The 27,115-nt window shown below is 37.2% G+C and overlaps 1 protein-coding gene across 1 annotated transcript; it reads left to right on the top strand.

Moving 5' to 3' along the window:
- On the top strand, positions 1–25,459 carry LOC132115655 (vesicular, overexpressed in cancer, prosurvival protein 1-like). The gene is made up of 5 exons (XM_059524067.1): positions 1–283; positions 8,885–8,943; positions 21,289–21,366; positions 22,352–22,485; positions 24,626–25,459. Exons 1-5 carry the CDS (start codon positions 221–223, stop codon positions 24,832–24,834), a joined length of 543 nt encoding a protein of 180 aa, XP_059380050.1. The 5' UTR covers positions 1–220; the 3' UTR covers positions 24,835–25,459.
- The last annotated feature ends 1,656 nt before the right edge of the window (positions 25,460–27,115 follow it).

Raw genomic sequence — 27,115 nt, 5'->3', positions numbered from 1 at the left:
TTGAGCTGTTTGTGCGCGTTAATATCGCGTGCTGCTGTTTTTCACCGGTGGAAATCATTTCTTTGTTTCGCGAGCGCGGATCAAGCTGTTCTCTCCTCACCGACACACACACACACACACACACACCGCGCCTCCAGCATGCTTGTGCTTCTGCTGTGAACATTCTCGCTTTAATGCAATGAGAGCTCCGTCCTGACAGCATTTGTTCCCTCGGTGCAGAATGCAGGAGCGGGTGAAGCGCGATGGAGCGGCGGTGCTGCTGACGCTGTGCGCGGTGCTCGAGGTGAGTCTGACCGCCTTTCACACGCGCCTCGTCAACTTCATCCTTTGTTACTACCCGCTGTTTACAGACAGATCTATGGTGTAGCGTTCCTAAAGATCAGCGTACAGTGTTTTATCTACATATGTGATGTAGCGCTAGTTGAGCCTTTGTCTCTGACTCTGTCCGCTCCTCCTTCAGTAAAACACACTGGAGAAATAATACTGTAAATATCACTGTTGTCTCAAGGCAGAGTTAAAGCAGAGGTGTGATGTTCTTTATGGGTCACCTGAATTGCCTTTAGAACCGTTTTAGGGATTGTTTAACTCTTATTTGGGGGAATTAGACGTGTTATGTATTTAGTGTATAATGATTAGCCTTTGTATGTGTGTGTGTGTGTGTGTGTGTGTGCTGGCATCATGAATTACACTGTTAATTTATCACAGGCCTGCATATTCATGAAAATCCCATTAAAGAAGTTAAGGGTGGCTAAATGTCAGTATTAAAAAAATATATGTGAGTTGTTTATTTATTTTATGTTTTGTGCTCCAAGACAGTTCACATGTAAAAAAAAAAAAAATAAATAAAAAAAAAAAGATGAAGAAGAAAAATGATTTTCTTGGAATGTAATGAGATCTATACGATTTAATCTTATTTGATTTGATAGCATGCTGATTTGATACTGTTTTGTTTGTTTGTTTGTTTGTTTGTTTGTTTATTGTACACTCAGCTGGTTTGCTATGATCTGATTTCTCTCTCTGATAGCCGTTTTGCTTTGGGTTGGCTGTTTCATTTCCAAATAACTTTTCATTCTTTGATATGTACAGAATTTTAGATTTCAAAGGTTTTTGCGAAGCTAAGGCATCAAGCTTCATCAGAGCTCCTTACTGTACAGCAGATATTGTGTTTGCAGCTACAGTAATGCTATTTTCACCTCATCGCTGCCATCATTATATGGGCTTTCAAGAGAAGAGAGAGACACTTTGTCATAAGCACTTACACAGGAATAAATCAATATCCCTCGTAAATTGTAGTAGCATAACATCAATTAAATTCAGACAGGTGGTGTTGATGGTAGCTCTGATTCTCACAGACATTCCTGCATGTTGTTTCTCAGTAATGATGTGCTCATTAGAGCATGGGCTGCTATTACTGGAGTCAATGACTGGGTTATGACTTATATCTGCCTGATGTATCTGCATGTTTTATCACTCATATCCACTTGTGCCACAGATGCTGACTGTATTGTATGATCTGAAGAAGGCATTTGGAGTTGTGCTTAGTGCTATGAATTTATTGGTTGTTGTTTTAAAGTCCTACAACTGCAAATAAGTAATATGACTGGCTTCTTTTTAGCCAACCTTAAGATTTTGTAAAAGACAGACTTTTAATGCTCAAAAATGTGTAACTTGCGTGTAGTTATCCAGGTATGTAGGGTCAAACTGTATTGTATAACCAGTGAATGTGGTTAATTTCAATTAAACTTTAAGGAAGCTGACATGTGCTGTTGCGATGTGATATACTGCATCTAAAACCATTATAAACAGCATTTTTTAAATAATCTTTTCATATTATTACAAACACATATTATTTGAGGGCCATTTGGACTTTTTAAAATTTATTTGTCACACTATATAGGACGATGAAATTGTGTAATGAAGGTAAAAGGGTATTAAAAGAAAAAAAAAACTTGGTGACAGAACCTGAGAAAAAATAAATAAATGTACAGGAAAAATTGTAGCTGTGGTTACCAGAGCTTCAGCGTTCAAAGGAAAAGGGAATTTAAAAATCATAATTATATCTTTTTAAGAAGAAAAATATTAGCTGTCACACAGGGGATTTTGGCTGTGCCAAAAAACGGTTAATTTAGAAGTATTTTACCATAACACAGAATTAGATCTATCAAAGGTTTTTTTTTTTTTTTTACTGTAGCATTTTTTACCGTCTTTTACCATTAAAGGATGCACAATATTATCAGAACAATATCAGAATCTGCCGATAATGGCTTAAAATGTAAACATCGGCATTAATCCGATATGTACAATTATGCCAAAATGTCCTGCCGAAAAGACCGATATCTCGCATGTGCTCAGGATATGCTAGCGATAAGATCGAGTCAGCATTGTGGTCATTCTTGAAGTTAATTTTTGCATGAATGGTGATTAGATTCACTGTTTTTGATCGCTGCATTTAAACAGAATGCATGAACAGAACGACGTGTTCGGTGCGCCATTGATTCAACAGTCACTAGCGCAATCAGGTGAGGAGTTTTAACTCTCTAGGGGGCGCTGTTGGACTCTTTGTAATAAAATGAAAGTAAAATGCACAAATAACATTAAGATTGTATTCTGATTAAATAAAGCATTAACTGATGTCGTAAAGTCATGAGTATGTTTTTAAATTAATAAAAATCACAAACATGACACTTGTAATTTTATATATAGCCTAGATTTATTTATTAAAGTGTAATGTTTTTTTTTTTGTTATGAGCTCTAAAAGATTTTCAGAATGTTTACAACTCTTTCGCTTTATACCATCTACAAATGATAAATCTTTAAATAAAATGTTACGGTTACCACTGTATCGGTCTTATATTTTTGTGCTCTCATTATAAAATAACTTCATTGTTGTTCATTAATTCTAACAAATACGTTTTTTTTTTGTTAAAACTAACCAAAATGTAAAAGAATTTGTTTATAATCTCTGCGCAGGAGAGACTTGGTGTAGTTTCCAAACAGGAGGAAATATATCGGCAAAATGAGATGAAAAATATCGGCATATCGGATGTTGGCAAAATCGAATATTAACATCTCTAATTAAAACCAGTTAATTTTTTAACTCTTTCCCTTATATCTAACTTTAAACGTAAATGATGTTGAGTATAAGAGCTGCATCAGCTGTTTGTGTGTAACTGACTGTTGTGTTGTGCACACATCTAATGAGAAGCGCTGTGTTGTGCTGCAGTCCGTGTCAGTTACGCTCATATCCAGCGTGCTGCTGTGTCTGGCTCTGTTATTGGAGCTTTATCCGCATTGATTCCCATCACCGCCTTCAGTGACATTGAGCAAAGGCATTAGCTGCAGACTGCAGGATCAGTCAGAAGTTGACAGAAAACAGCAGGGAGTTTAATTCGCCGTTTTGTGTAGCTTGCAGCATTAATACAGGGATTTGCTCACTTGGTGCTGTGAATCTATATTTCAGAATCTATATTAAGTTCACTTTTCCGTTAAGAGCCGATCTTTCTCACTGAATGGCAGCCAATGTTAAACACGGCTCATGTTAAAGGGCTGGAGTCCGGCGTAGACGGTCAGTGGTCTCTGTGTTTGGACGGATGTGAGTCGTGGAGACAGCGGCTGTAATAAAGCAGCTCTGCTGGGACTCATTCCAGCTCCTGCTCCATAAACAGCCATTAACCTTCAATCAGGAAACGACCTGCTGGAAAGAACTGTTCCATTACGTCTGTCATGTTTAGTTTTTTTGTATAAGCGATTGAATTATTGAAGGATGAAACTGGAGTGAAAACATAAACAGCTTCTTGAAAAGAGGTAAAATGTATAGTTTGTTTGAGAATACTTTGTTGTGCGTCGGCTGTCTGTGCTTCATCTGATCCAGTGTGTTAACTCTGCAACGTTTCCAGGTTGACGTTCTGTCCAAGAGAAGAACATGTAGTTTAAAACTCGTTTTCCAAGTTCTTAGAAATGTGATCTTTATATTCATATTGATTCATTTTAAAAACTTGAGAAAAGAATCAGATTTACAGTGCATGACTACACAGAAACATTTCACACTATTTGTCAACCCTTTCTTTAATAATTAATGTCATGCACCAAAAAAGAAAGAAAGAAAAAACAATAAAAGAGAAAAGATTTCATATAATGCCTCTTAAAAATCCAGGTAAAATGGTGTAACAAGGTAAAAAGCATATTGATATTTACACTTTAAATAAGTGACAGTAGATATCTTTTTTTAAGTGTGTATGTGTACAGTATATATATCTATATTAGTGCTGTCAGTTGATTTAAAAATATATAAATTAATCGCGATCAATCCCACCTAACAGTTTTTAAATATACTTTTACATTGCAATTTCACCTTCAATTTTCAAATTAATGTCGAAGCAGCATAAAGACAGTAGATTTTTAATATTTGTTAAATGGCATCTTTTTATGCCACTCAGATCTTTTTAAATAAAACAGTATATGGGACAACCAGTCAGAGTTTTGTCACTGGCCCATTAACTAAAGCCAGCCAGTCTGTGGAAAGCTTGGCAGATCGACCGTTTCTCTGCACAATATGCATCCGTGTGTCCGTGAGTGTCCGAGAGGATGCTGTCCGTCTTCTGTGAGGAGTTTCCAGCCTCCACATTAACTGAAGCCATTTCCAACTCATGCTTCAATAGAGCAGAGAGGATCAGGTCATTATTGTGGAGAAGGAGACGGAGACACAACCAGCAAACTCATTATGAAACTGTCGTTCTTTAGCAAAGAAAAGCAATTCCAGCATGTGTGATTCTGTGCCTGTATTATATGTTTATTCCAGTCCAGATCTGCGTGTTGAGAGCTGGAAGTGACATTGTTTCTCTAACCCACAAACAGCAGACTGAGAGAATGATGCTAGATTTCCCTGGTGAGAAGAGCTTGAGATTGGGTTGGGTTTAGCCTCAAAGCTACTATCATTATGCGGCCGTGCATAAGGACTCTAGGGAGAAAGCTGCAGTCTTACTCATTGCTCGCTGACCTCCTAAATTATGACCTTTCGGATCTTGAACAGAGATTTCTGCTGATTATGGACCGTTGAGATTGCACATGCTTTTAAAATGCTGTAGTTTTATTTTGATTTGATTTGTCGTAAAAATGTATTGATTTATTGATGATATAATATTAATGGATGAAAAGGCTGTTTAAGTGTGTGCATTAAAGTGCACTTTGTGATAATAAAAGTACAATATTAAACCCTTTTATTAAAAGTTTTACTTCAAAGTACATTTTAATAATGTTTTAATAATCTTTTCTTGTGCTTTAAGGACTGCACTTATGTTGACCAACTTGCTTAAACATGCTAAACTCCTTCATTATAACTTTAACTAGAGTCTGTTTTTGATAATATGTTTAAAGAGAATATATTGTAAATGTGCTAAATTGCAACTTAATCATTACAAATATATTTTAATTCATGACGTACGCGTTTCATTACATTAAAATATATTTTAATATAAATATAATTTAAATATAATAAATTATAAAGTATAATATTTATATAAATGTTTACATATAAAGATGTCCTTAAGTCCTACTTAAGTAGGTGAAAACCACTCCAAATCTAAGTAATTATATTTAATAAAAATTTAATGCACATGCAATTAAGTGCTCAAAAACATTTGCGCTTACTTTTAAAAAGAGCCGTTATTACTGAAATAATACAGTTTAGTGTCAGTGTTAATGTATCTGTTTGAGTTTAATGCATCCAGACGAGTCATATTTGTGAGGTGTTCAAATGAGCGCTTTTATGCATGCTTTTCACAATGTATTTTTACCGTATATACAACATTTTGACCACACGCGTTATTCAGCATTGCATACAGTAAGTTTCTGGTCAGTCATTGTTGTGGAGGATGGCCACACTACTCAACAAGTCTCAGGTACAGGAGCCACACTTTTGACTTTAGTTCAGTTTTGCATTCAGGATGTGTTTGCTGAGACAGGAGATGAAACTGAGCAGCGTATACAGTATATCAGTAATACAGTATATACAGTAATCACGTCAGTGCTGAGCTAATGTCATCAACAAAGAGCTTTTATTCCAGCATTTATTCAGGGTTTCAGCACTCACTTGTGTCCCTTTATATATATATATATATATATATATATATATATAAAAATACTTAATATAATTATATTATATTATGAATTTTAAATGTTCAGAATTCGCTAGCTAATTCCTCAAACCAGGGCCGTTTCTAGCCTTTTTGGCACCCAACACACCCCCCCCCCCCAACCAAACATTTGTACCCCAAATTAAAAACTAAACATAGCTGCAAGGAAATCATAAATAATTATTTCATAAATCTTGCAAAATTTGTCCAAATACAAGTATGTACAATTCATCAGAATTAAATATTATTAATATTAAACAATACAAGAAAAACAGGCAAATAAAATGCAAAAATACTAAATGACTATAACATGACAATGTTATGTTATCAGCTACATATTAGCTATACAATAATACACAGTAACCACTTTTCAGAAAAACAACCATGCACATCCATGTTCAAAGGAAGTAACTGGTAACCAAGGACTTAAAACAAATTGACCATGGCATGTTTGAGCATGTTTACTATTTTCGATAGCTTTAAAAGTGGACACGTCTAGACTTAATAGCTGCAAAAGTGTGGAGAATGATTGACAGCCGCGGAGGAGGGAAAACGAGGTTTCCGTATACTTTAATTTAATGATGTAAATAGTCTTCTGTCCGTCACATAAAGCTATGGAATGGCTTCAGATGACTTTGTGATATTATAATCAGACCGATCTCAGACCCAAGTCACACAAACTGACGTGAAAAAAGCAGCGCTGTTTGCAACCCTGAGATTCATTCACCAATCAAATAAGGCTTTTGACGGGACAAAAATAAGCTTTTTTGCGGCCGCCAAATAAATTTAAATGCAGGAAAAACCCTGCTATAATATTTAGCTGCTGAAATGAGCATGACGTAAATCCGTGCCGTGGTGCTAATAATGCAGTCACAGTGTCATGTTTTGCTCGTAGTGGTGATGGAGCTTGTAGTAGAACAATTTGTAACATACCTGTATATTTTGCTTTCTTTTTCTCATCTTCTTGCGATACTGAGCCCCTCAAACATTTACTTAAAGTAATTTTAACCACGGATGACGACATTGAAAGGCAACGGCTTTCTGGCTTTGTATTGCGCATGCACGACTTTAAATAACATGTCTCTAACGGCAGCGGCCACTATCACCACCAATGAAACTTACTCAGATAATCGCCAAAAGTATGAATATATAATATTACCTTGAAATAATAATAATAATAATAATTATATATATATATAAAACTCTTGGTGGGGCGGGGGCTCTCACTGGCGCCCCCCAGCTGTTTGCGCCCTAGGCGACCGCCTAGTTTGCCTATGCCTAGAAACGGCCCTGCCTCAAACCATTTCAAAGTAATGCATTGAATTAATTGTGAATGTGGAAAAAAGCAGGGAAACAGAAATAGAATAAATAATAATAAATATGAGCTTTTACGTTATTTACAGTACATTGCACATACATCATATTATATTCATGTCAAGTCCGTATGGTTGTCTGGACGTTGTTATATGGTTACTGGTGTGATTGTGGTTATATTTTGGTCTCTGGACTACAGATTGTTTTGCTTCTCTCAATCAGTTAAATACTGTCAGTCCAGTCTCCTGAAGAGTAGAAATCTTCTCCGTGGGCATGAGATGTGCAGGATGAACCACATGCCAGACAATTAATATTTAGGGTTTTGTTTTTAAAGGTTATAATGTTTAAAAGTTTGGGGTTGGTAAGATTTTTTAATGTTTTTGAAAGAAGTCTCTTATGTTCACCAGGTCTGAATTTATTTGATCAAAAATACAGTAAAACAGTGAAATATTACTCCAGTGTAAAACATCTGTGTTCTGTGTGAATCTGTGTTAAAGTGTAATGTATTTCTGTGATGCTCCGCTGTATTTTCAGCATCATTCCTCCAGTCTTCAGTGTCACATGATCTTCAGAAACATTATATTTGATATTTTCATGTATAATATTATTATATACTGTTTAAATAATTGTAGCTTTTTGCCTTTATTTGCTGGAATAAAGAGTGTAGAAATGGACATACATTGTTTAAATAATAATAATAATAATAATCAATAAATAAATCTGTAGAAAAATGTAGCCTACTGACAATTTTCTTCTAGGACTTTATCTGGAAATGTGAAAAATAATGAAAATTCCTTCATATTTCCTGAGGGTTTCATCATTCATCAAGTTTTTGCAGTCTTCAGTGCCTCTGTTAGACTGTGAGCTCGATGGTTCAGACGAACAGTGCAAGCAGTGGGAGACTCCACAGTCATACAAACCCTGTGGATGCTTCTTTCTTTCTTTGTATTTCTTATAGTGTTCAGCAAAATCTGAAGTTTCCAGGTACATAAGTAAATTGCACTGAGTGTACAGTCTGTAATGGCTGAACACAAGTGAGCGATCGACTCTTGAGATGATTTATCTGCGGTTTGTTTGATTTGTGCTGTTTGTCAAGAGTTTCTGCCTCTTGAATCGATGACCGGTTGTTTGGGTTCTTCTGAGAGTGAACCAGATTCACAGCGAGTGCTTGTCTGTCGTCATGTCTCCGTCTGGTTTGATGTTCAGCTACAGTGACATTCATTGAAACCTTTTAGAGCCACTTCAAATCTGGAAGCAAAACATGTATCTGTAGTTGATTTTTCCAGGATGTGGTAAATGTTATTAAAATAATATTAATTTTGTAAAAAAAATTCACAACATTGTCTAGACATAATTTATAATTGTCATTTAGATGTATCTTAATTTGAATGCATTTATTAATTAATTTATTTTCCCCTTTTTATATTTTGTCTTTGCAGTGCATAGAAGCGAAGAAGTACTGCTGGTATTTTGAAGGAGGATACCCCATCTATTTCATGTAAGTACAGTCACTTTTATTTGTATGGAAGTTAAATAATGACATATGTCTTTGAAACAAAAAAGCATGCTGAATAGCACTAACTGAAAAATAATGCATTGAATTAACAGTACTTGCATTTTAATGCCTTGTATTTCCAGGGCTTGCATCTTTAGGTCCTGAAATTTAACATAGTTGTTCGTTTAAGCTGTTAATATTTCAATTAAAAATATTTCACACACCTTTTCATAATTAAAAAAATCAATAATTCATATTCACGTTCCAGAATTCACTTCCAAAATATTAAATCAGTTAAAAAATACGATGTATAATATTCGACAGGCAAATTTCGGTCCATTTTATTTCACTTTCCACATTTGCTTCCACAAATTCAGTGGTTAAAATTCGGCAGATAATTGTCCCTTTCACATCCGGGAGCTGCAGGAATAGCAGTAGAGCACAGAGGCATGATCTCCATCTGCTGTCAGTCGCTCACCAGCAGGTGGTGCAAGCGGCTTCTGATGAAGACCAAAGCAACAGGTCGATTAAGTAATACAGTTACAAAAACTGATCTGCAGAAATTAAGCAAGCGCTAAGCAGAAGTTTTGATTATCGGGCATGTGGAAAAGCTGATTGTGTGAATGTTTATTTCAAAATCTTTGCCGTTACCATAGACTGTATAAAGTCTGTTACCCGTAGCCTACAAGTAAGCAGCATTCTCTACCACAAAGGAGATTATAATGGTGTTTTACCCAACGCTGAAGTACAGAACTAACATTACATCTAAGGAAGACATATATTGCTTTCGGTTGTTTAGTTTCTGTAACTTTGTGTCATGGCTTGTACGGGCGGGTGCGGATTTAAAAAATCGGACCCGTGCAGCTCTCTGCTCTGTGCTCTACTGCTATTCCTGCAGCTCCCGGATGTGAAAGGGACAATTATCTGCCGAATTTTAACCACTGAATTTGTGGAAGCGAATTTGGAAAGTGAAATAAAATGGACCGAAATTTGCCTGTCGAATATTATACATCGTATTTTTTAACCGATTTAATATTTTGGAAGTGAATTCTGGAACGTGAATATGAATTATTGATTTTTTTAATTATGAAAAGGTGTGTGAAATATTTTTAATTGAAATATTCACAGCTTAAACGAACAACTATGCTAAATTTCAGGACCTAAAGATGCAAGCCCTGGAAATACAAGGCATTAAAATGCAAGTACTGTTAATGCAATGCATTATTTTTCAGTTAGTGCTATTCAGCATGCTTTTTTGTTTCAAAGACATAAGTCATTATTTGTCTTCCTAAGACATGTCTCTTATTTTATAACCTCTAACATTTACTCAACACCATCAGCATGCATTAACTCTCAGATGTCATCACGTGTTTGTGGAGTGATGAGCCTTTTATTAAGCTTTTTAAAATGTTATGCAAATTATTAAATTAGTTTTATTCTTTTTTATTTTTATGATTGGATATTAGTAAAATAACAAATGAAAACAAATAATAATAATGAATTAATATTGTTTTATTAATGTTTAATATTTTAAATATATATATATTAATAATCAGTGCCTCAAAGAAAGTTATTAAATGGAAAGGTTTTTTTTTTTTTTCTTAATTTCTTTCTTTTTTTCTTTTTTTTCTTTTTGAAGCTTAAGGGCTCCAGTCCCATGTATTGCACTTGCGTGTAAAAGAGCATCTCGTTCTGTAAAGTCCCTCCAGGTTTGGAGCAGTGCTGGAATGATGATACATGTCTCATGTTCGGGGAGCTGTCTCTTTAAGAGCTCCGGGCTGGATGTGGTGTCTCACTCGGAGTCTGTGAGCAGTTCATCGGCAGGCCTCCAATTATAATGCTGCACGTTTTTTCTGTTTGTAACAAGCCAAATTAAACATCCTGTTAGCCTGCTCTCATCTCTGAATGTGTCCTGCTGTAAAACCTGCAGCAGTGTTAGTTTGGGGACGTGAATGCATGGCTTTGCATTGTGGCGTACAGATAAAACAGAGCCGTGTGAGATAGCAAACCCATCACACAGGATGACACACAGATATTTCGCCTGTATTTTGATGTTTTCGCCTCTGGTTCTGTTGAATGATTGGCATCTTTGACTCACAGAGGAAAGACTTGTCTTAAGGTCATTTGGCTATTTGATGGCTATGACCTGTCTGTTTCCTGCTGAGCTCAGATAAGTCAAGTTGTGTTTGAACTCAGATTAAAGGAATAGTTTACCCAAAAATAAAGAAGATTTGCTGTTAATTCACTCACCCTCAGACCATCCAAGATGTAGCTGACTTTTGTTCTTCAGTAAAACAGTAAAGAAGATATTTAGCTGAAAGCATAGGCCTTGATGATGCATAAAATGCAAATCAAAGGCCACCATCACTTTCAGAGTCAAAAGAGCATATCAGGCAACACATCACTAAAACCCGTGGATCCTGATGATATATTGAGGTCTTATGAAGTGAAACAACCAGCCTGTGCAAGAAGCCGAACATTATTGAACAGAGTATTATTACCTGTGATCCAGAGCCTCTGGAAACTTTCAGATTCTTTGGGGCAGTTTGTTTCAATTCACTGAGCTGACATACTGTGATTCCTGGATAGTGGGTAACCTCTTTTCTAACATTAGAAATGTCTTTCTGACATTTGATCAATTTACTGCATCCTTGTTGAATAAAAACATTAATTTATTTAAAAGACAACAACAAAATCTTACTGACCCCAGACAGTAATTTCACAGTAAACAACCATACTTCTGACAAATAGCTGGAGAAACCATTTTCACTTGGAAATTGCTTGTAATTTCACAAATAATCCCAAAGAAATGGTGAGTAACACATTGAATTAAACATGTTGAATCAAAACAACAACAACAAAAATGCCTGAAGTAGCACATTAATCTTTGTTTTACTTAGAAATTCACACAAGAATACACAAAAAAATATTTTGATTTACGACCAAATAATAAATATTTTTGATTTCAGATCAGACATCTTGCATCCACAAATATATTCTAGGGACATTAAAAAAAAAAAAGATACTTTTGTTGCTATTTGTCTACTTAGTCTGGGTTGTTTTCATGTTTTATGCCATTTTTAACATCAGGCCAAAGGACAACGGTTAAAAACGAGTCTGTTGGCTAATACTGACACATTAACAGAAATGTTCATTATTGTGTGTTGCCCTTATACATGAAGTTATCCCTTGATTAGGTTGCTGAAGTAATTTCTAGACATTTCTCCTTAAGCTCTTATGCTTCAAACACACTTCTTTTTTGTTTTTAAGGCAGTGAATTTATTTCCTCCCAAACTGTGGAAGTTATTTCTGATGATTCAGCTTTCTGTCCCTGTCTCCATCCCTCCTGAAAGATTAAAGGCTTTAAGAAAACCTTCTCTGATCTCTTCTTTCATAGAAGTAAATTCTAACTCCTGTGTGGTTAATATTTCGTCCCGTCTCTGTTTCAGTAGCCGTTGAGTGGCTTATGTGGTTCGTGTCACTTTTTAAGTATAGATCATAAGTTTTCTTTGAACAGCTGTAAATATTGACATGGCCTTCTTTTATCATTTATGAAGACTTTCAGTGTACCTAGACACAGTCTTGCATGTTTATTAGATGACCCTGTCAACACGGCATTGCAAGCATTTAGACTTGATATTGATGAGATTAAATTGGGGAATTCAGTAAACGGATTACTTTAGAAATTCACTATTCACTAACCTCATGCAATACAGTTTCATTTATTTTCTAAATGTTCTGAAATCACTGTGCATTATTATAAATGAGATAAACGTCATTATCTTTAGTGCAAACCAGAGTTATTATAGTGCCATTCATTGTTGATCAGACATGCAGAGTCCAAACTCTCTCTGCACTTCAGTGAGCATGTCCGCTTCGACTGCTCTTAACGAAGGAGGCAGGAGGGAAGCTGGCTCATCCGCTGGATCAGTTATGTGAGGTTGAAGAATGGGTAATGAAGGCCAGTCTGAGCGCTTGATCCGAACCGTTGACTGGAGCTCATGAGACAGCGGCTGAGAGCTCTCCACTGCATATCACAATCAAAACTTGACTTCAGCTCCAGTTAGTTCTGCTGCGTTTATTCTCATATTTAAGGCTCGTTATCTAAATGCTCTTGTTTTTGAGGATGTGGATTGTGCACTGTGTTCACTGCATGTAATGTGCATTTGAAAACAATGCTCCAAAACAGCTTCCCAAGTTTGTATTAAGCTTTTATAAATCTGTTTCCAACAAAACAGAAGCATTTCTAAAGAGAAGTTTCCACCAAAATAAAAGATCTATGGTTTAATGTTTAAAATGTAAGGGATATAAAACATGGCTGGCTGTGCATTAAATGACTTTAATCACAGCTAGCTGTGCATTATACCTCTTGTACTGTGGTCATTTGCCAGCATTGACTAGTTAAATCTGTTAATGATGTTTGCATTGTAATATTTGACTGGAAGGGTACAAATGATGGTTATTTTCATCAGTGACAGCTCGTATGGGATTCTGCACACTTCAAATCAGACACATGAACCATATCATGAAGCAGATCATCACATTTATTTGAATGAATTATGCCACTAATTTGAATAATTTATTGAGAGAGAGAAAGAGAGAGAGTGATGATAGTTGTGTGTGTGTGTGTGTGTGTGGGTGGGTGTGCGTGTGTGTGTGTGTGTGTGTGTGTGAATTACCTGCATATGCTTGTATCTAACTACAAAAAAAGAAGCTGACAGTTTAGTTGCTTCAAAAACAGCGATTTTACCTCCTAATTTAATGTAGCAATTCAGTATCGAAGCTACTAAAATAGGAAAAGGATCTGCCGCCCGCAGTTGATTTTGATATTCTAGAGATTATCAAATTGCCTGAGTTTTGAGAGTGCAGTGGATGTGGAGGACTATAATGTAACAAGATCTCGTTCAAATACTGAGGTACTAAACCATCCAGGGCTTTATAAGTTATAAGGAAGATTTAAAAATCTATACGATGTTTGATAGGGAGCCAGTGCAGTGTTGACAGGACCGGGCTAATATGGTCATACTTCCTGGTTCTAGTAAGAACTCTTGCTGCTGCATTTTGGACTAGCTGTAGTTTGTTTACTAAGCGTGCAGAACAACCACCCAATAAAGCATTACAATAATCTAACCTTGAGGTCATAAATGCATGGATTGCCATTTCTGCATTTGACATTGAGAGCATAGGCCGTAATTTAGATATATTTTTGAGATGGAAAAATGCAGTTTTACAAATGCTAGAAACGTGGCTTTCTAAGGAAAGATTGCGATCAAGTAGCACACCTAGGTTCCTAACTGATGACGAAGAATTGACAGAGCAACCATCAAGTCTTAGACAGTGTTCTAGGTTATTACAAGCGGAGTTTTTAGGTCCTATAATTAACACCCCTTTTTTTTTTAGAATTTAGCAGTAAGAAATTACTTGTCAACCCCTTTTATTTTTCATCGACTATACATTCCATAAATTTTTCAAATTGGTGGTTTTCTCCAGGCATCAAAGAAATATAGAGCTGAGTATCATCAGCATAACAGTGAAAGCTAACACCATGTTTCCTGATGATATCTCCCAAGGGTAACATGTAAAGTTTAAAGAGTAATGGCCCTAGTACTGAGCCTTGAGGTACTCCATACTGCACTTGTGATCGATAGGATACATCTTCATTCACTGCTACAAATTGATGGCGGTCATATAAGTACGATTTAATACACTTCCATTAATGCCAACAAAGATATCTAGTCTAATCAAGAGAATGTTGTGGTCAATAGTGCAGCACTAAAAGTGACATGACATACAGCCAAGTATCGTGACTAGGGCTGTGAATCTTTGGGTAGACAGCGAATCGATTCGATTCACGATTAAGAGGTTTTGATTCGATTCAAAAAACGATTTTTGCAAATCAGAATGGTTCAATTCAATTCGATTAACAATGAAATTTGATTCGATTCGATTATTAATGATCCTATTCTGTAAATTTTAGTATACATCTGTATCTGAGCAAATAAAATATTTTTTTGGGAAATACATGACCATTCAATAGATTTAATAACTTGATTCAGAACTTCAGTTCAATAGCTTAACTTCTTAGGACTCAAAAATACATTAAGGCAAGTAAACCAAGAAAAATAAAACTACTTCTGCATATTCAATGCACCATGAGTGCTTTTATTGTAAACATTGCACACATTTCTTGAACATTTAGGAAATACAGCAAAGTGTGTAAATACAGCAAAGTGTGTAAATACAGCAAAGAAAGTGTGTAAATACAGCAAAGTGTGTAAAAACTGACGGCTGGGTATTTTGTATCTTGGTTCTAAAGTGTTTATAATTTCTCGGAAACCAGTGTTTTCCACCACGCTATAGGGGCGCATATCCTTGCAAATAAATCTTGCAATAGATGCAGTTATTGCTTTAGCAAAATGGGTGTTTTCGGGAAGACTCTGAAGTTGACCATATAGGTAAGGAGTAGCACTTCTCACGTCTGACCCTGAAATACTAGCAGCTGCTTTAGGTGCAGGTATTTCTATATTAATGGCATGACGTCTGCGGAGATGGTTGCTAAGGTTCGTTGTATTTCCAAAGTATTTTAACTCAGATTTACAATGTCTGCAAACTGCAACGGACTTGTCAATCTTTCCATTTACTTTGTGAAAGCCGAAGTAATCCCAAACCTTTGATCTCATGTTGGCTGGTGCCTTGCAAATTTCTCCTTCTTCGTTGCCCTCCATTGTGCACTGCTGCGTTTATTCGAATGACAACAAACAGGCGCGAATTGAAGATTAATGACGTAATCCACTGCGCCACTGCAGTGAGGGCGCACTTTACGTCGCAGACGCAACTAATTTAAGATTTATATTTATTTATTTTAAATTATCCATTGTATATTCGTTATAAAATCGCGATTCATTCGATTTTTTAATATAAAATCAATTATTGACCAAAACAAACGATTCACGATTCAAAAATCCATGTTTCAAGATCGATGCATATGCATCGGCAGGATTTGTAATCGATGCATCGAGAAAATGAATGAATCGTTACACCCCTAATGGTGACCCATACTCAGAATTGGTGCTCTGCATTTAACCCCTCCAAAGTGCACACACACACAGCAGTGAACACACACACAGAGCAGTGGGCATAATTTATGCTGCGGCGCCCGGGAGCAGTTGGGGATTCGGTACCTTGCTCATGGGCACCCGAGACTCGAACCCACAACTTTAGGGTTAGAAGTCAAACTCTCTAACCATTATACCATGACTTCTAAGATCCAAAAGCACTAATAGAGAGATACACCCACGATCAGATGATAAGAGCAGATCATTTGTAACTCTAAGGAGAGCAGTCTCAGTACTATGATACGGTCTAAATCCTGACTGGAAATCCTCACATATACCATTTTTCTCTAAGAAGGAATATAATTGTGAGGATACCACCTTTTCTAGTATCTTGGACAGAAAAGGGAGATTAGAGATCGGTCTGTAATTAACTAGTTCTTTGGGGTCAAGTTGAGTTTTTTTAATGAGAGTCTTGATAACAGCTACGGTTTTGGGGACATATCCTAATGACAATGACAAATTATTAATAGTCAGAAGAGGATCTATGACAGGGCTATTCAATTAATTTAATCTGAGGGCCAGATTATAGAATTGAAAATTTGAATGGGGCCAAGGGGGTTGGGGGCCATCCCAATCTCTTTAATGTCTTCTAAATCTTATATATTAATCTTTATTCAAGCTACAAAAGTTAATCAGCGACTAGAACAGTCGAGTGATTTCTCTTTTTCATTTCCATGATTTCACAGACTTCAGAAAGTTTCACTTTAAAAGGAGCTATGTGGAGGTTTTTACTTAAAAAAAATCTTTAAGATAGAGTTTTCAATTGTACATGTATGAGCCAACCATGATGTAAAAAAAAGAATGACACCTCGACTGTCCACCATGGTTGCCTCTATCAGCCTGTAGGCTAAATTGTGTGTGGAGGAGTCGGGCCCGAATTGGTGCGAAAATTCACAAAATGTGACATCATGCGCGTTCTCGTCTACTTGGGCTAACAACCGTACGGCACGCCAGCCATTATAGTAAGCAGCGGCAATAGTGTTTTCAAATGGACTCTGCAGATGGAAAGAAGCGACCAGCCTCCAGCACAATTCAGACACCCACGGACACTCCTCGTAAGTAAAAAAAAAAAAAAAAAAAAGAGCGTGCGCACTGAGAACAAGCATGAGACTGGCTGCAGTTCCTCTAACGGCCACTGGTGTCAGTAACGGTTTGAAATTTCAGAACCTACGCAATGCTCCTTTAAAAGCAGCCCTGCCTCTTTAAAATCTGAAGTGCCTGATGCATTTGAAAATTATATCCGGTTTTCTCCCAAGTCTTTACGATTACTTATTTAAGGCCATGTTTACGAAATCACTCACCAAAACCATGCATGTTGACATAATTGCATGTGTTTTTGTCTTTTGAAGTGCTACTGGTGCATTTGTCCTAAGCTGCTAGTCAGCATATGCGTTCAGCCGAACGCGCAGACATTTATTCTACCGGTATACTGCATTTGATAATCACCTTCGTCCAGTCTGCGTTATTTCTCGAAATACATTATGACTGATAACACTCTCTTTATATTCGTTTAAACTAGAGTTAACTACCATAACTCCCTTACACAGCCGCTTGTCAACGCTGTCGCTGCCGTCTATTGATGTTGCGGTCTGGTAGATTGTTCTTGTTGCGTCTCTATCAGGGTTGCCAGGTTCTCACAAGAAAACCCTCCCAAATACTACTCAAAACTAGCTCAATTGCATCTCGAGGGGCACCCCAGTTAAAAATCACGATTTTTGGTGGGGTTCCCCTGCTTAAATTTGCATTCCAGGGGATAAATATTGTGTTCTTGGAGTCGCTTCAACCCACGGATATGATAAACGACTTCCGGTAACAGTGTTAAAGTAGCCCAATTCCTTGGCAACTTGGCAACACTGCGTCTCTTCCTTTTCTGGCCCGGGCCAGTGTTGCCACCTTGTGGACAAACTAACTTAGTGCAAACACAATTCAAGACATATATGCGATCTGCACATACTCTTCTCGCGGGCCGGATGAAGATGAACAGTGGACCGCATTCCCCCCGCGGGCCGCCAATTGAATTGTCCTGATCTATGACTTCTGGAAGCACCTCTTTTAGGAGCTTAGATGGTATAGGGTCTAACATACATGTTGTTGGTTTAGATGATTTAACAAGTTTATACAATTCTTCCTCTCCTATAGTAGAGAATGAGTGGAACTGTTCCTCAGGGGGTCTATAGTGCACTGTCTGATGTGATACTGTAGCTGACGGCTGAATGGTTGCAATTGTGTACAACTTGTTAATTGTGATTAATCGCATCTAAAATAAAAGGTTTGTATTTAACTTTTATAACTTTGTTTATATATGTATGTGTATTGTGTATTTTTATTATGTATATATAAATACACACACATGCACGTAAATATTTCAGAAAAAATATATTTTTATATATTAAATATATTTATTTATAATAGAAATTATTTGAATGTAAATAGTATGTAAATGCCTGTACAACCCCAATTCCAAAAAAATTGGGACACTGTCCAAATTGTGAGTATAAAAGGAATGGGATAATTTACAAATCTCATAAATTTATATTTTATTCACAGTAGAATATAGATAACATATCAAATGTTGAAAGTGAGACATTTTGAAATGTCATGCCAAATATTGGCTCATTTTGGATTTCATGAGAGCTACACATTCCCAAACAGTTGGGACAGGTAGCAATAAGAGGACAGAAAAGTTAAATGTACATATAAGGAACAGTTGGAGGACCAATTTGCAACTTATTAGGTCAAATGGGAACATGATTGGGTATAAAAGAGCCTCTCAGAGCGGCAGTGTCTCTCAGAAGTCAAGATGGGCAGAGGATCACCAATTCCCCCAATGCTGCGGCGAAAAATAGTGGAGCAATATCAGAAAGGAGTTTCAGAGAAAAACTGCAAAGAGTTTGAAGTTATCATCATCTACAGTTCATAATATCATCCAAAGATTCAGAGAATCTGGAACAATCTCTGTGTGTAAGGGTCAAGGCAGTAAAACCATACTGTATGCCTGTGATCTTCAGCTCTTAGACAGCACTGCATCACATACAGGAATGATACTGTAATGGAAATCACATCATGGGCTCAGGAATACTTCCAGAAAACACTGTCGATGAACACAATACACCGCGCCATTCGCAATCGCCAGCTTAAACTCTATAGGTCAAAAAAGAAGACATATCTGAACATGATCTAGACCACATACTGCATCAGTTACAACATCATGGCTGCGTAGAAGAAGATCCGGGTACTGAAATGGTCAGACTGCAGTCCAGATCTTTCACCCATTGAAAACATTTGGTGCATCATAAAGAGGAAGATGTGACAAAGAAGACCTAAGACATTTGAGAAACTAGAAGCCTGTATTAGACAAGAATGGGACAACATTCCTCTTCCTAAACTTGAGCAGCTTGTCTCCTCAGTCCCCAGACGTTTGCAGACTGTTATAAAAAGAAGAGGGGATGCCACACAGTGGGAAACATGGCCTCGTCCCAACTTTTTGGAGATGTGTTGATGCCATGGAATTTAAAATCTAGCATACTATATTACAATAATAACACATAACATAACATTCTCGATCGCTCTGTAATAGCATAATGAAGGTGCTGATGACGATTATTGGTCATACATTTTATGGTCCTTTGCCTTCCGTAGACGATATGAATACATTGAGACACTAAACTTAGTAATTGCTTTTGAGATGTGAAGAGACTTTCAACCAGCATAACAAAAAATGTTTCTGAGCCAAATCACCTACCATGCCTTTAACTTGTTCTGCCAAACAAGAGCAGTACTAGAGGAGTCAGAGCCGACCGTTTTCTGTTTGGATGTATATACAGGATGGACTGTGTCTTCAGTATTTGTGCTATTGTGAGCTGAATTACAGGGATTCTCAAAAGCAAACATTTGCAGTGTGACTTTTGTCTGAGCTGCTTCAAACCTCACTAAACAAAGACTTGCAGTAAACATCAGAAGCTCGATGAAGATGGTTATGCTCGTTAAATCAAAGGGCAGCAACTTTTAAAGTGTTCTGGTGATTAGGACCTTCAGTTACAGATGCTCTGTTGAAAGGTCATCATCAATGGATAATTACCTGCTTCAGCATCCATTTACCCAGCATGCCAATGGGTCACAAGAATAGGATTTTATATTACAGTGTCAAAAACAAGATTATGTATTGTCTAAATGTGTTTAAGCCTACTGAGTAAGAACATTAATAAGAGCACAAGCAGCATTAATTATTATTTTTATTTATAAAATTTTTAAAGGGAGATTTCCTGGTCAAGTTGTTTTGTGGCGAAGGGAAGTTTGCACATCCTGCTCTGCGTAGCCTGACGTAAGGGTTTATAAATGATGGAGAAAATCTTGTTTTGGTGGTGAACTGTTTTTTAAACTCTTGTGTTTCTCGTTTGGATGAATGGGTTTTAAACATCTTAATCAAAGCAATGCAAAGCCCATCTATCAGCATCACAGTGCAAGCTCTGAAGCGTAAAGCTGCAGTCACAGAGAAACATATCGACCTGTCATTGCATCAACTTTCAAGCTCTGCTGGATGCAGAGGAACTATGTGTGATGATTCTCCCAGAGGTTTGCTGAAAATCAGCACTGACATCTCGACTCGTGCTTGAAGTGCAGTCATTCCCTCAGATAGGAAGATCTTCAGAGGAAAAGCTCAGGTCAGAACTGCCTTCTGTGAAGCCGATATGCTGTCGAGCTGAAGCTCTGCTAAAAGAGTCTTTGCTTCGTCCTGAAGAGCTCCAGCTGATCTCTGTCTGATGTGATGGGACAGAAGAGTCACTAAACAGCAGATCAGCACATTTCACAGCACACACGTTATCTGAAGTAAGACTGGAGTAATGATGCTGAAAATACAGCTTTGGTCACTAAAACAAATTAACAGATTTTTTAACTCATTTTTAATTGCTCCTCATTATAACACAATCACAAAGTGAGAATCCCTGTCCAGTGGTTGGAAAGATCCCGCTGTGATTGCAGAAGAACGGTGAGCTGGATGGACTCTGATCGCTGCAGGACGCAGAACTGATTAAAGTTACACAGAATGTATGAAAGGTTTGCAAATACTGCAGCTGCTGTGGAAAGTCATCTGTTCATCTTGTGTTAGTATTCAGTGCATCTGTCTTCATTCCAGTTCATCCATCCTTGTGCATGTTTTCATGAGATTGCGTCGATGGTTGGAAATGGAAATGAACTGATTGAATCTTTTCTTATGTACGGTTTTTCTCCACAGATGTCGCTCGTATGAGGAATGCTGTGGGACTCGCTGCTGCGTCCGAGCACTTTCCATCCAGAGACTCTGGTATTTCTGGTAAGAATGGCCTTTCTTCTGCTTTTATACATTATTACTTTGTGTTTTATTTTTCATTTTACTGCATGATTTACTCAGAAATTAACAGAAAGTAACAGCACATTACATTGATTTAAATGTAGAACTTTGAAGTTGAAAAACTGAACTAGTGTTTTTTGTAACACTGCTTCAAGCCTTTATATATAATACATCACAAAAGTAGTTTTAGTATTGTATTTAAGGAATCTCTGTTCATACTCATGAATTATCACTTTTTAAATCCTTCAAAACACCAAGTTTTACCCATTTGACATCAAGAATACAGGTTAGAAAAAGAGTTTAATTTTACTCATCAGTGTCCCTGCAGCACAGAAGCAGTCATCAGTGTCACAGACGTATATTTGTAGAAATAGACAACAATACACTGTATGAGTCACAATTATACTTTTCTCTTTTATGCCAAAAATCATTAGGATATTAAGTAAAGATCATGTTCCATGAAGATATTTAGTAAATGTCCTACCATAAATATATCAAAACTTAATTTTTGATTAATAATATGCATTGCTAACAACTTCATCTGAACAACTTTAAAGATGATTTTCTCAATATTTAGATGTTTTTGCTCCCTCAGATTCCAGATTTTCAAATATTGTCCTCCGAACAAACCACACATCAATGGAGAGATCATTTATTCAGCTTTCAGATGATGCATACATCTTAATTTTTATAAAATGTAATCTTATGACTGGTTTTGTGGTCCAGCGTCAAAAATATATCTGATACTCTTAATTATGACGTAATATTTCAGCCATATTCTTTACATTTTATTTTTACTTTTTAAGTGGTTTGAAGCTATTTGTTACTTTTTTCAAGCTTCATTTGATGAAGACAGCAACTTGAAACAGTACAGAACTGTGATATCTGCTGTTTGCGGGTGATGTGCAGGAGCTGGCGTGTGATTGGATGGTGGTTGTGTCAGTCATGTGTATCTGCTCTCTCATAGGCTGCTGCTGATGATGGGCGTGCTCTTCTGCTGCGGAGCAGGCTTCTTGATTCGCCGGAGGATGTATCCATCAGCGCTCAGCGAGGAGCCTGCCTTCAACGTGTCCTTCACCAGACACCCGGTCAGCTCGCCAGGTCAGCGTCACACCATCACCATCACCATCACCATCATCATCATCATCACCATCACCATCACCATCATCATCAGTGTAGGGCAGAGCAATATGGCCAAAAATACCATCTATTTCCAGGAAATTTGACCGATTCAACATCATGATTTTGATGGGGTTTTTTTGTTATTTTTTTTGTTATCAAATGGAGAACTTTTGATCATTTTAATTCACCCTTGATCAATAAAAATATTAGTTTCTGAAAATAAAATGAAAAACCACAAACCCAAATTTAAGATGTTGACTACAAATTGATTGTAATATATGAAAACATTTCGCCCAGCATTAGTGCACACTGTATTTGATATTTTTCTCTAACTGAGAGTGTTTTTGGAGTCTTGTTTGTTTGAATCATTAAATCATTAGCTCTAATTGCAGCATATGATGGAGTGTTTGAGAAGTGTGTGTAATGAGGTCCGGATGCAGCTGGTGTAAACAGATCAGTAGGTTTGGACCAGAGCCTGATGGTGACAGGACACACCTCTCCCTGATTATGATGCTGCTGCTGCTGCTGCTATTAAATATATCCCTCATCTCACAATTTGTCCTTTAACTGAGCCAAACAAGGCTTGGAGAGACCGAGCCAATTCTTGCTCACTATTACAGTCGCTAACAGGCAGTTATTATTAGTCGCTCTCGCTCAGAGCCAAGGTTGGCACTTCACCACAGACTTGATTTATTTCCCATCTCTGTGCCAGACCAGCAGAAAATTGCAAATGAGCCATTCTGGTGTGAGCAGATATGTCACCAACATATGGCCAGCAACGCCCTGCTGTTCTCAGTAGATGACACACAGTGTTTCCGACAGCCGATTGTGTAAGCTGGTGCATGCTGCTGCTGGATGTTTTCATGCATTCGGTGCGTCACACTCCATCATATCAATTGCTGCTTCGGTTGGCAGCAGAATAATAAAGGCTGTAATTTGGATATTTAAAGGAATAATCAGGGTTATTCTCTCAGTTTGCAGAAACAGCTTACAGTAATGCACAGAACCCTAGAGTCAAAGGCAGACATGCCAAGCTCATACTTGCTACTTGAGCAGAGATGTGGCATGGATACATTTACATTTATGCACTGACTTAAATGTAAATGTTTGTGCGGGCAAAGCAGAGAAAGAGGAGTTAACCTTTCTCCTTATGACGACATAAGGGGAAGATTTCAGATCGTCCGTCTGATCTCTCGCTTTCTCAAAGACAGAGCAGGACACCCAGGGCTTGGTTTACACCTGTCGACATTTCTAGCCACTGGCTAGGGGAACTCATATTAATGTTAAAAAACCTCATTAAGTGATATTTTCATGTCATGGGTCCTTTAAATTGTTTTGTTCAGAGAACAAATTAACATGGAAAAGGAGAAGCTCCCTCTCGTTAATCTCACAGTAGATATTGAAACTGACAATCATGCTCCATTTTGAGAAGAAAACAACTGGCATCAATATGAGACTGAATCAACCTCTTGTTTCTTGCAGTTGAACTTAATCTTTATGATATATTACATTTAAAAACATAATATAAAACTCTGAAGAGACTTTTTCACACATAAAAAAACAACAACTTCAAACGTTTAAACGGTGAAGCATATTAACCATATTTAAAACATTTATTTATAATTAATTTTGTAGATCCAACAACCCTCTTCTGAAGGCGGGAGAGAATATGCAGCTCATTTGCATTTAAAGCGACACTCTCCAAAACAGCTCTTTTTAGACAAACCCCAAAAATGGCATTTTCCAGCTGTTATAATTAATGATCTGTTGGGTATTTTGGGCTGAAACTTCACAGACCCATTCTGGAGACACCCAAGACCACAAATACATCTTGTTAAAAGGGGCATAATAGGTGATGGTTTTGAGACGTGACCTAAAGATAACGAAGAGTTAATGATATTGAGAAGCGTTTCTTGGGTTAGGTAACAACTCTTTCAGTAATTTAGTGGGTACAGGATCTAATAAACATGTTGTTGGTTTAGATGCAGGGATAAGTTTATTTAGCTCTTCCTGTCTTATATCAGCTTCCCAGCAGTCCAGGAGTATTCCAGTAACAGCATGTGGACATTTTATACATCAGTAAACCTTGAGATGATTTTATTCACTGTTCCTCCAACAGTCTCGCAGCAGCCGGGCATGCAAGGCTACGGTGACCCCTGCGGCGCCATGACGACGGCCCTGACCCCAGCCTTCCCGGGTCAGATGACCCCAGCACACATGATGAGCTCGTACCCCCCGCCGCCCTCCTACTGCAGTCATCCGCCGCCCTCGTACGATCAGCTCTTCAGGAACGCCGAGAAGAAGAGCCTCAGCCAGTCCTCGCAGTGAGACGCAACTCACGCTCTTTCTGCCCGTTCCCAGTCTCTTTAACGTTTGATTGGTGTGCTGTGGAGGGGCGACAAAGAGAACAAAGGTCCTGATGGGGTTTGAAACGGACTTCTCTCCTGACGGAGCTTTGAAGAAGCTGTCGAGATGCCAAGCACAGGAGATACTGAGAGTCTGGACTCTCTTTCTTTGAGAAGTGGGTCTTGATGGACAGGAGATGAAAACACACCACATCCATCCTGAGGACGACCGCACTTCAGAACCCATCCTGATCTCAGATGAGCGTTTTATCACATTGCAGCCGCTGAATATCATCCTCCTGAGCCTCTCAAACATGTGGAAGCCTGTTTATGCCACTGGATAAAAAAAAAAAAAAAAAAAAAAAAAAAGGTAATTGCCACTTTTCATCTCGGAATTCTGACTTTTTATTTTGCAACTGCAAGTTCAATTCTGACTTCTTTTTTTAAGAAAGTTTTGTAAGAAAATAGTTTTTTGTCAGAATTAGTCAGAATAACTCGTGATTGCAAGATTATATCTAACAAATATAAGAAGTCAGAAATACGAGATATAAACTGAGAAAGTGCAAGAAAGGTCAGAAGTGTGACTCGTTTCGCAATTATGACTTCTTTTTTGTTACTCAGAATTACAAGATAAACTCACAGTTTTAAGAGAATACTTTTTTTCTCTGAATTAGACAAGAGTTCATATTTTGGAATTCTGTCGTTATTTCTCACAAATGTGAGTTTATATTACACAATTCTGAGAAAAAGTCTGAATTGTGAGATAAAAGGCAGTGTGTGTGTGTGTGTGTGGCAGAAACAGGCTTCCATACAAACAGGAATTTGGCTGTTGTTTTGTTCCTGTACCAGTGATTTAATGGGTTAATAAACTCTTGTCTGTGTATTAATCTGAAATAGATGATGAGCTCACATGGAGTGAGTCTACTGAAGCCATGTTAACTGCGCAATTTATTCACATCTTTTCTGCTTCATTACAGCCATAGTGCCCTGTTCTTGTGGATGGGCCAGAAAACTGCAGAAGCTCGTTTCTGGTTAAATGTCTGGTTTTATTGGAGAGTTCACTCTCGTTAATGGGCCTCTGCGAGTTTATCTGTGCAGATATATGTGCTACTGTATATACTGTAAGGGAAACAGGTCAATTTAGCTCAAAGGGAATCATTTAAGATTTTAAAGGGAATTTGAACAGAATCACTGTTTCACGGCTGATCACTGAGACGCCCTGCGATTCACTGAACGAGCCGTTTAACATCAAATCTGTGCTGGATATTAATATCCAAACTATAGTGAAAACACTATCAATTAGCACAGTAACAAGATCGGCAGTTTAAGACATTAACTTGTAAGCACAAAACACAAGATACTTCTCTCTTCGATATGAATAAGACTTTATTAGATAAATCTAAGACATATAAACTAATCTAACAAATAAACGCATGCACTCACACATTCACACAAATTACAGGAAGATAGAAAGTTAGGGAAGGATGAGTTTAAGAGAATGGAAATGTGGAATCCCAAGTTTACAACAATACATGAAATTGTTGAACGCTCAAAGAACGCTAACAGTGATGACTAAAAGCTAAAGCTAGGAGCAAAGGCTAAAAGCCAAATTTGATGGTGTCCTGAGTATTTAAACTGGGCTTTTGGCCACATCTCAAATGTTGTCTGACCCATTAGATATTGTCTTTGCTCGGGGGTCTCATAAATCATATGTTATCTTATCAAGCACATGGTCTGAATTTTCCCGCTCTTGCAGGATATAATTTTGGACATGATTCCTATAGCAAGAATATGATACATTTGACAAATAACTGATGGTCAGGACTGTTTCAAGCTAACAGATTCAACCACAGTCTTGATTGACTCTTTAATTTGTCTGGTTCGGGTCTGATACGCTACACTCTGGTTAACTGTTAACATCACTGTGAAGAGAATGCAGATGGAAAATTGTTTCACATTTAAACCCTGAGTTAAACTTCAAAATAAATTATAAGTTGCAGAAAATTGAACATATATTTAGGACTAAGAAACCTTTTTCTATGATTACAGTTAATTCCAATAAGAACGTTAAGAGTAATATTATTAAGACCAATATTGTTGTTGTTATTTTGGGGGGTGAAATATGACCGAAATATAGTCTTCTTAACATTCACCAACCAGCACTATTTGAATATATATATATCAAATTAGACTGATTTGGAGACCATTTTTAGTAACTCCTGAAGGTTGTATTTGACTCTGATTAGTATATTGAATGCTGGCTG

The sequence above is a fragment of the Carassius carassius genome, chromosome 35, assembly GCF_963082965.1.
Source record: "Carassius carassius chromosome 35, fCarCar2.1, whole genome shotgun sequence".
Taxonomy (NCBI): domain Eukaryota; kingdom Metazoa; phylum Chordata; class Actinopteri; order Cypriniformes; family Cyprinidae; genus Carassius; species Carassius carassius.
The sequence above is the reverse complement of the archived record's forward strand: the minus strand, read 5'-3'. Positions and strand labels throughout refer to the sequence as shown.

What these genes read in the sequence shown, in the direction of transcription:
- LOC132115655 (XM_059524067.1), top strand. Translation starts at nt 221, where the DNA reads ATGCAGGAGCGGGTGAAGCGCGATGGAGCGGCGGTGCTGCTGACGCTG. An exon ending in GGATACCCCATCTATTTCAT is followed by an intron (nt 8,944 to 21,288) that starts GTAAGTACAGTC and finishes TTTTCTCCACAG; the next exon opens with ATGTCGCTCGTATGAGGAAT. An exon ending in CAGAGACTCTGGTATTTCTG is followed by an intron (nt 21,367 to 22,351) that starts GTAAGAATGGCC and finishes GCTCTCTCATAG; the next exon opens with GCTGCTGCTGATGATGGGCG.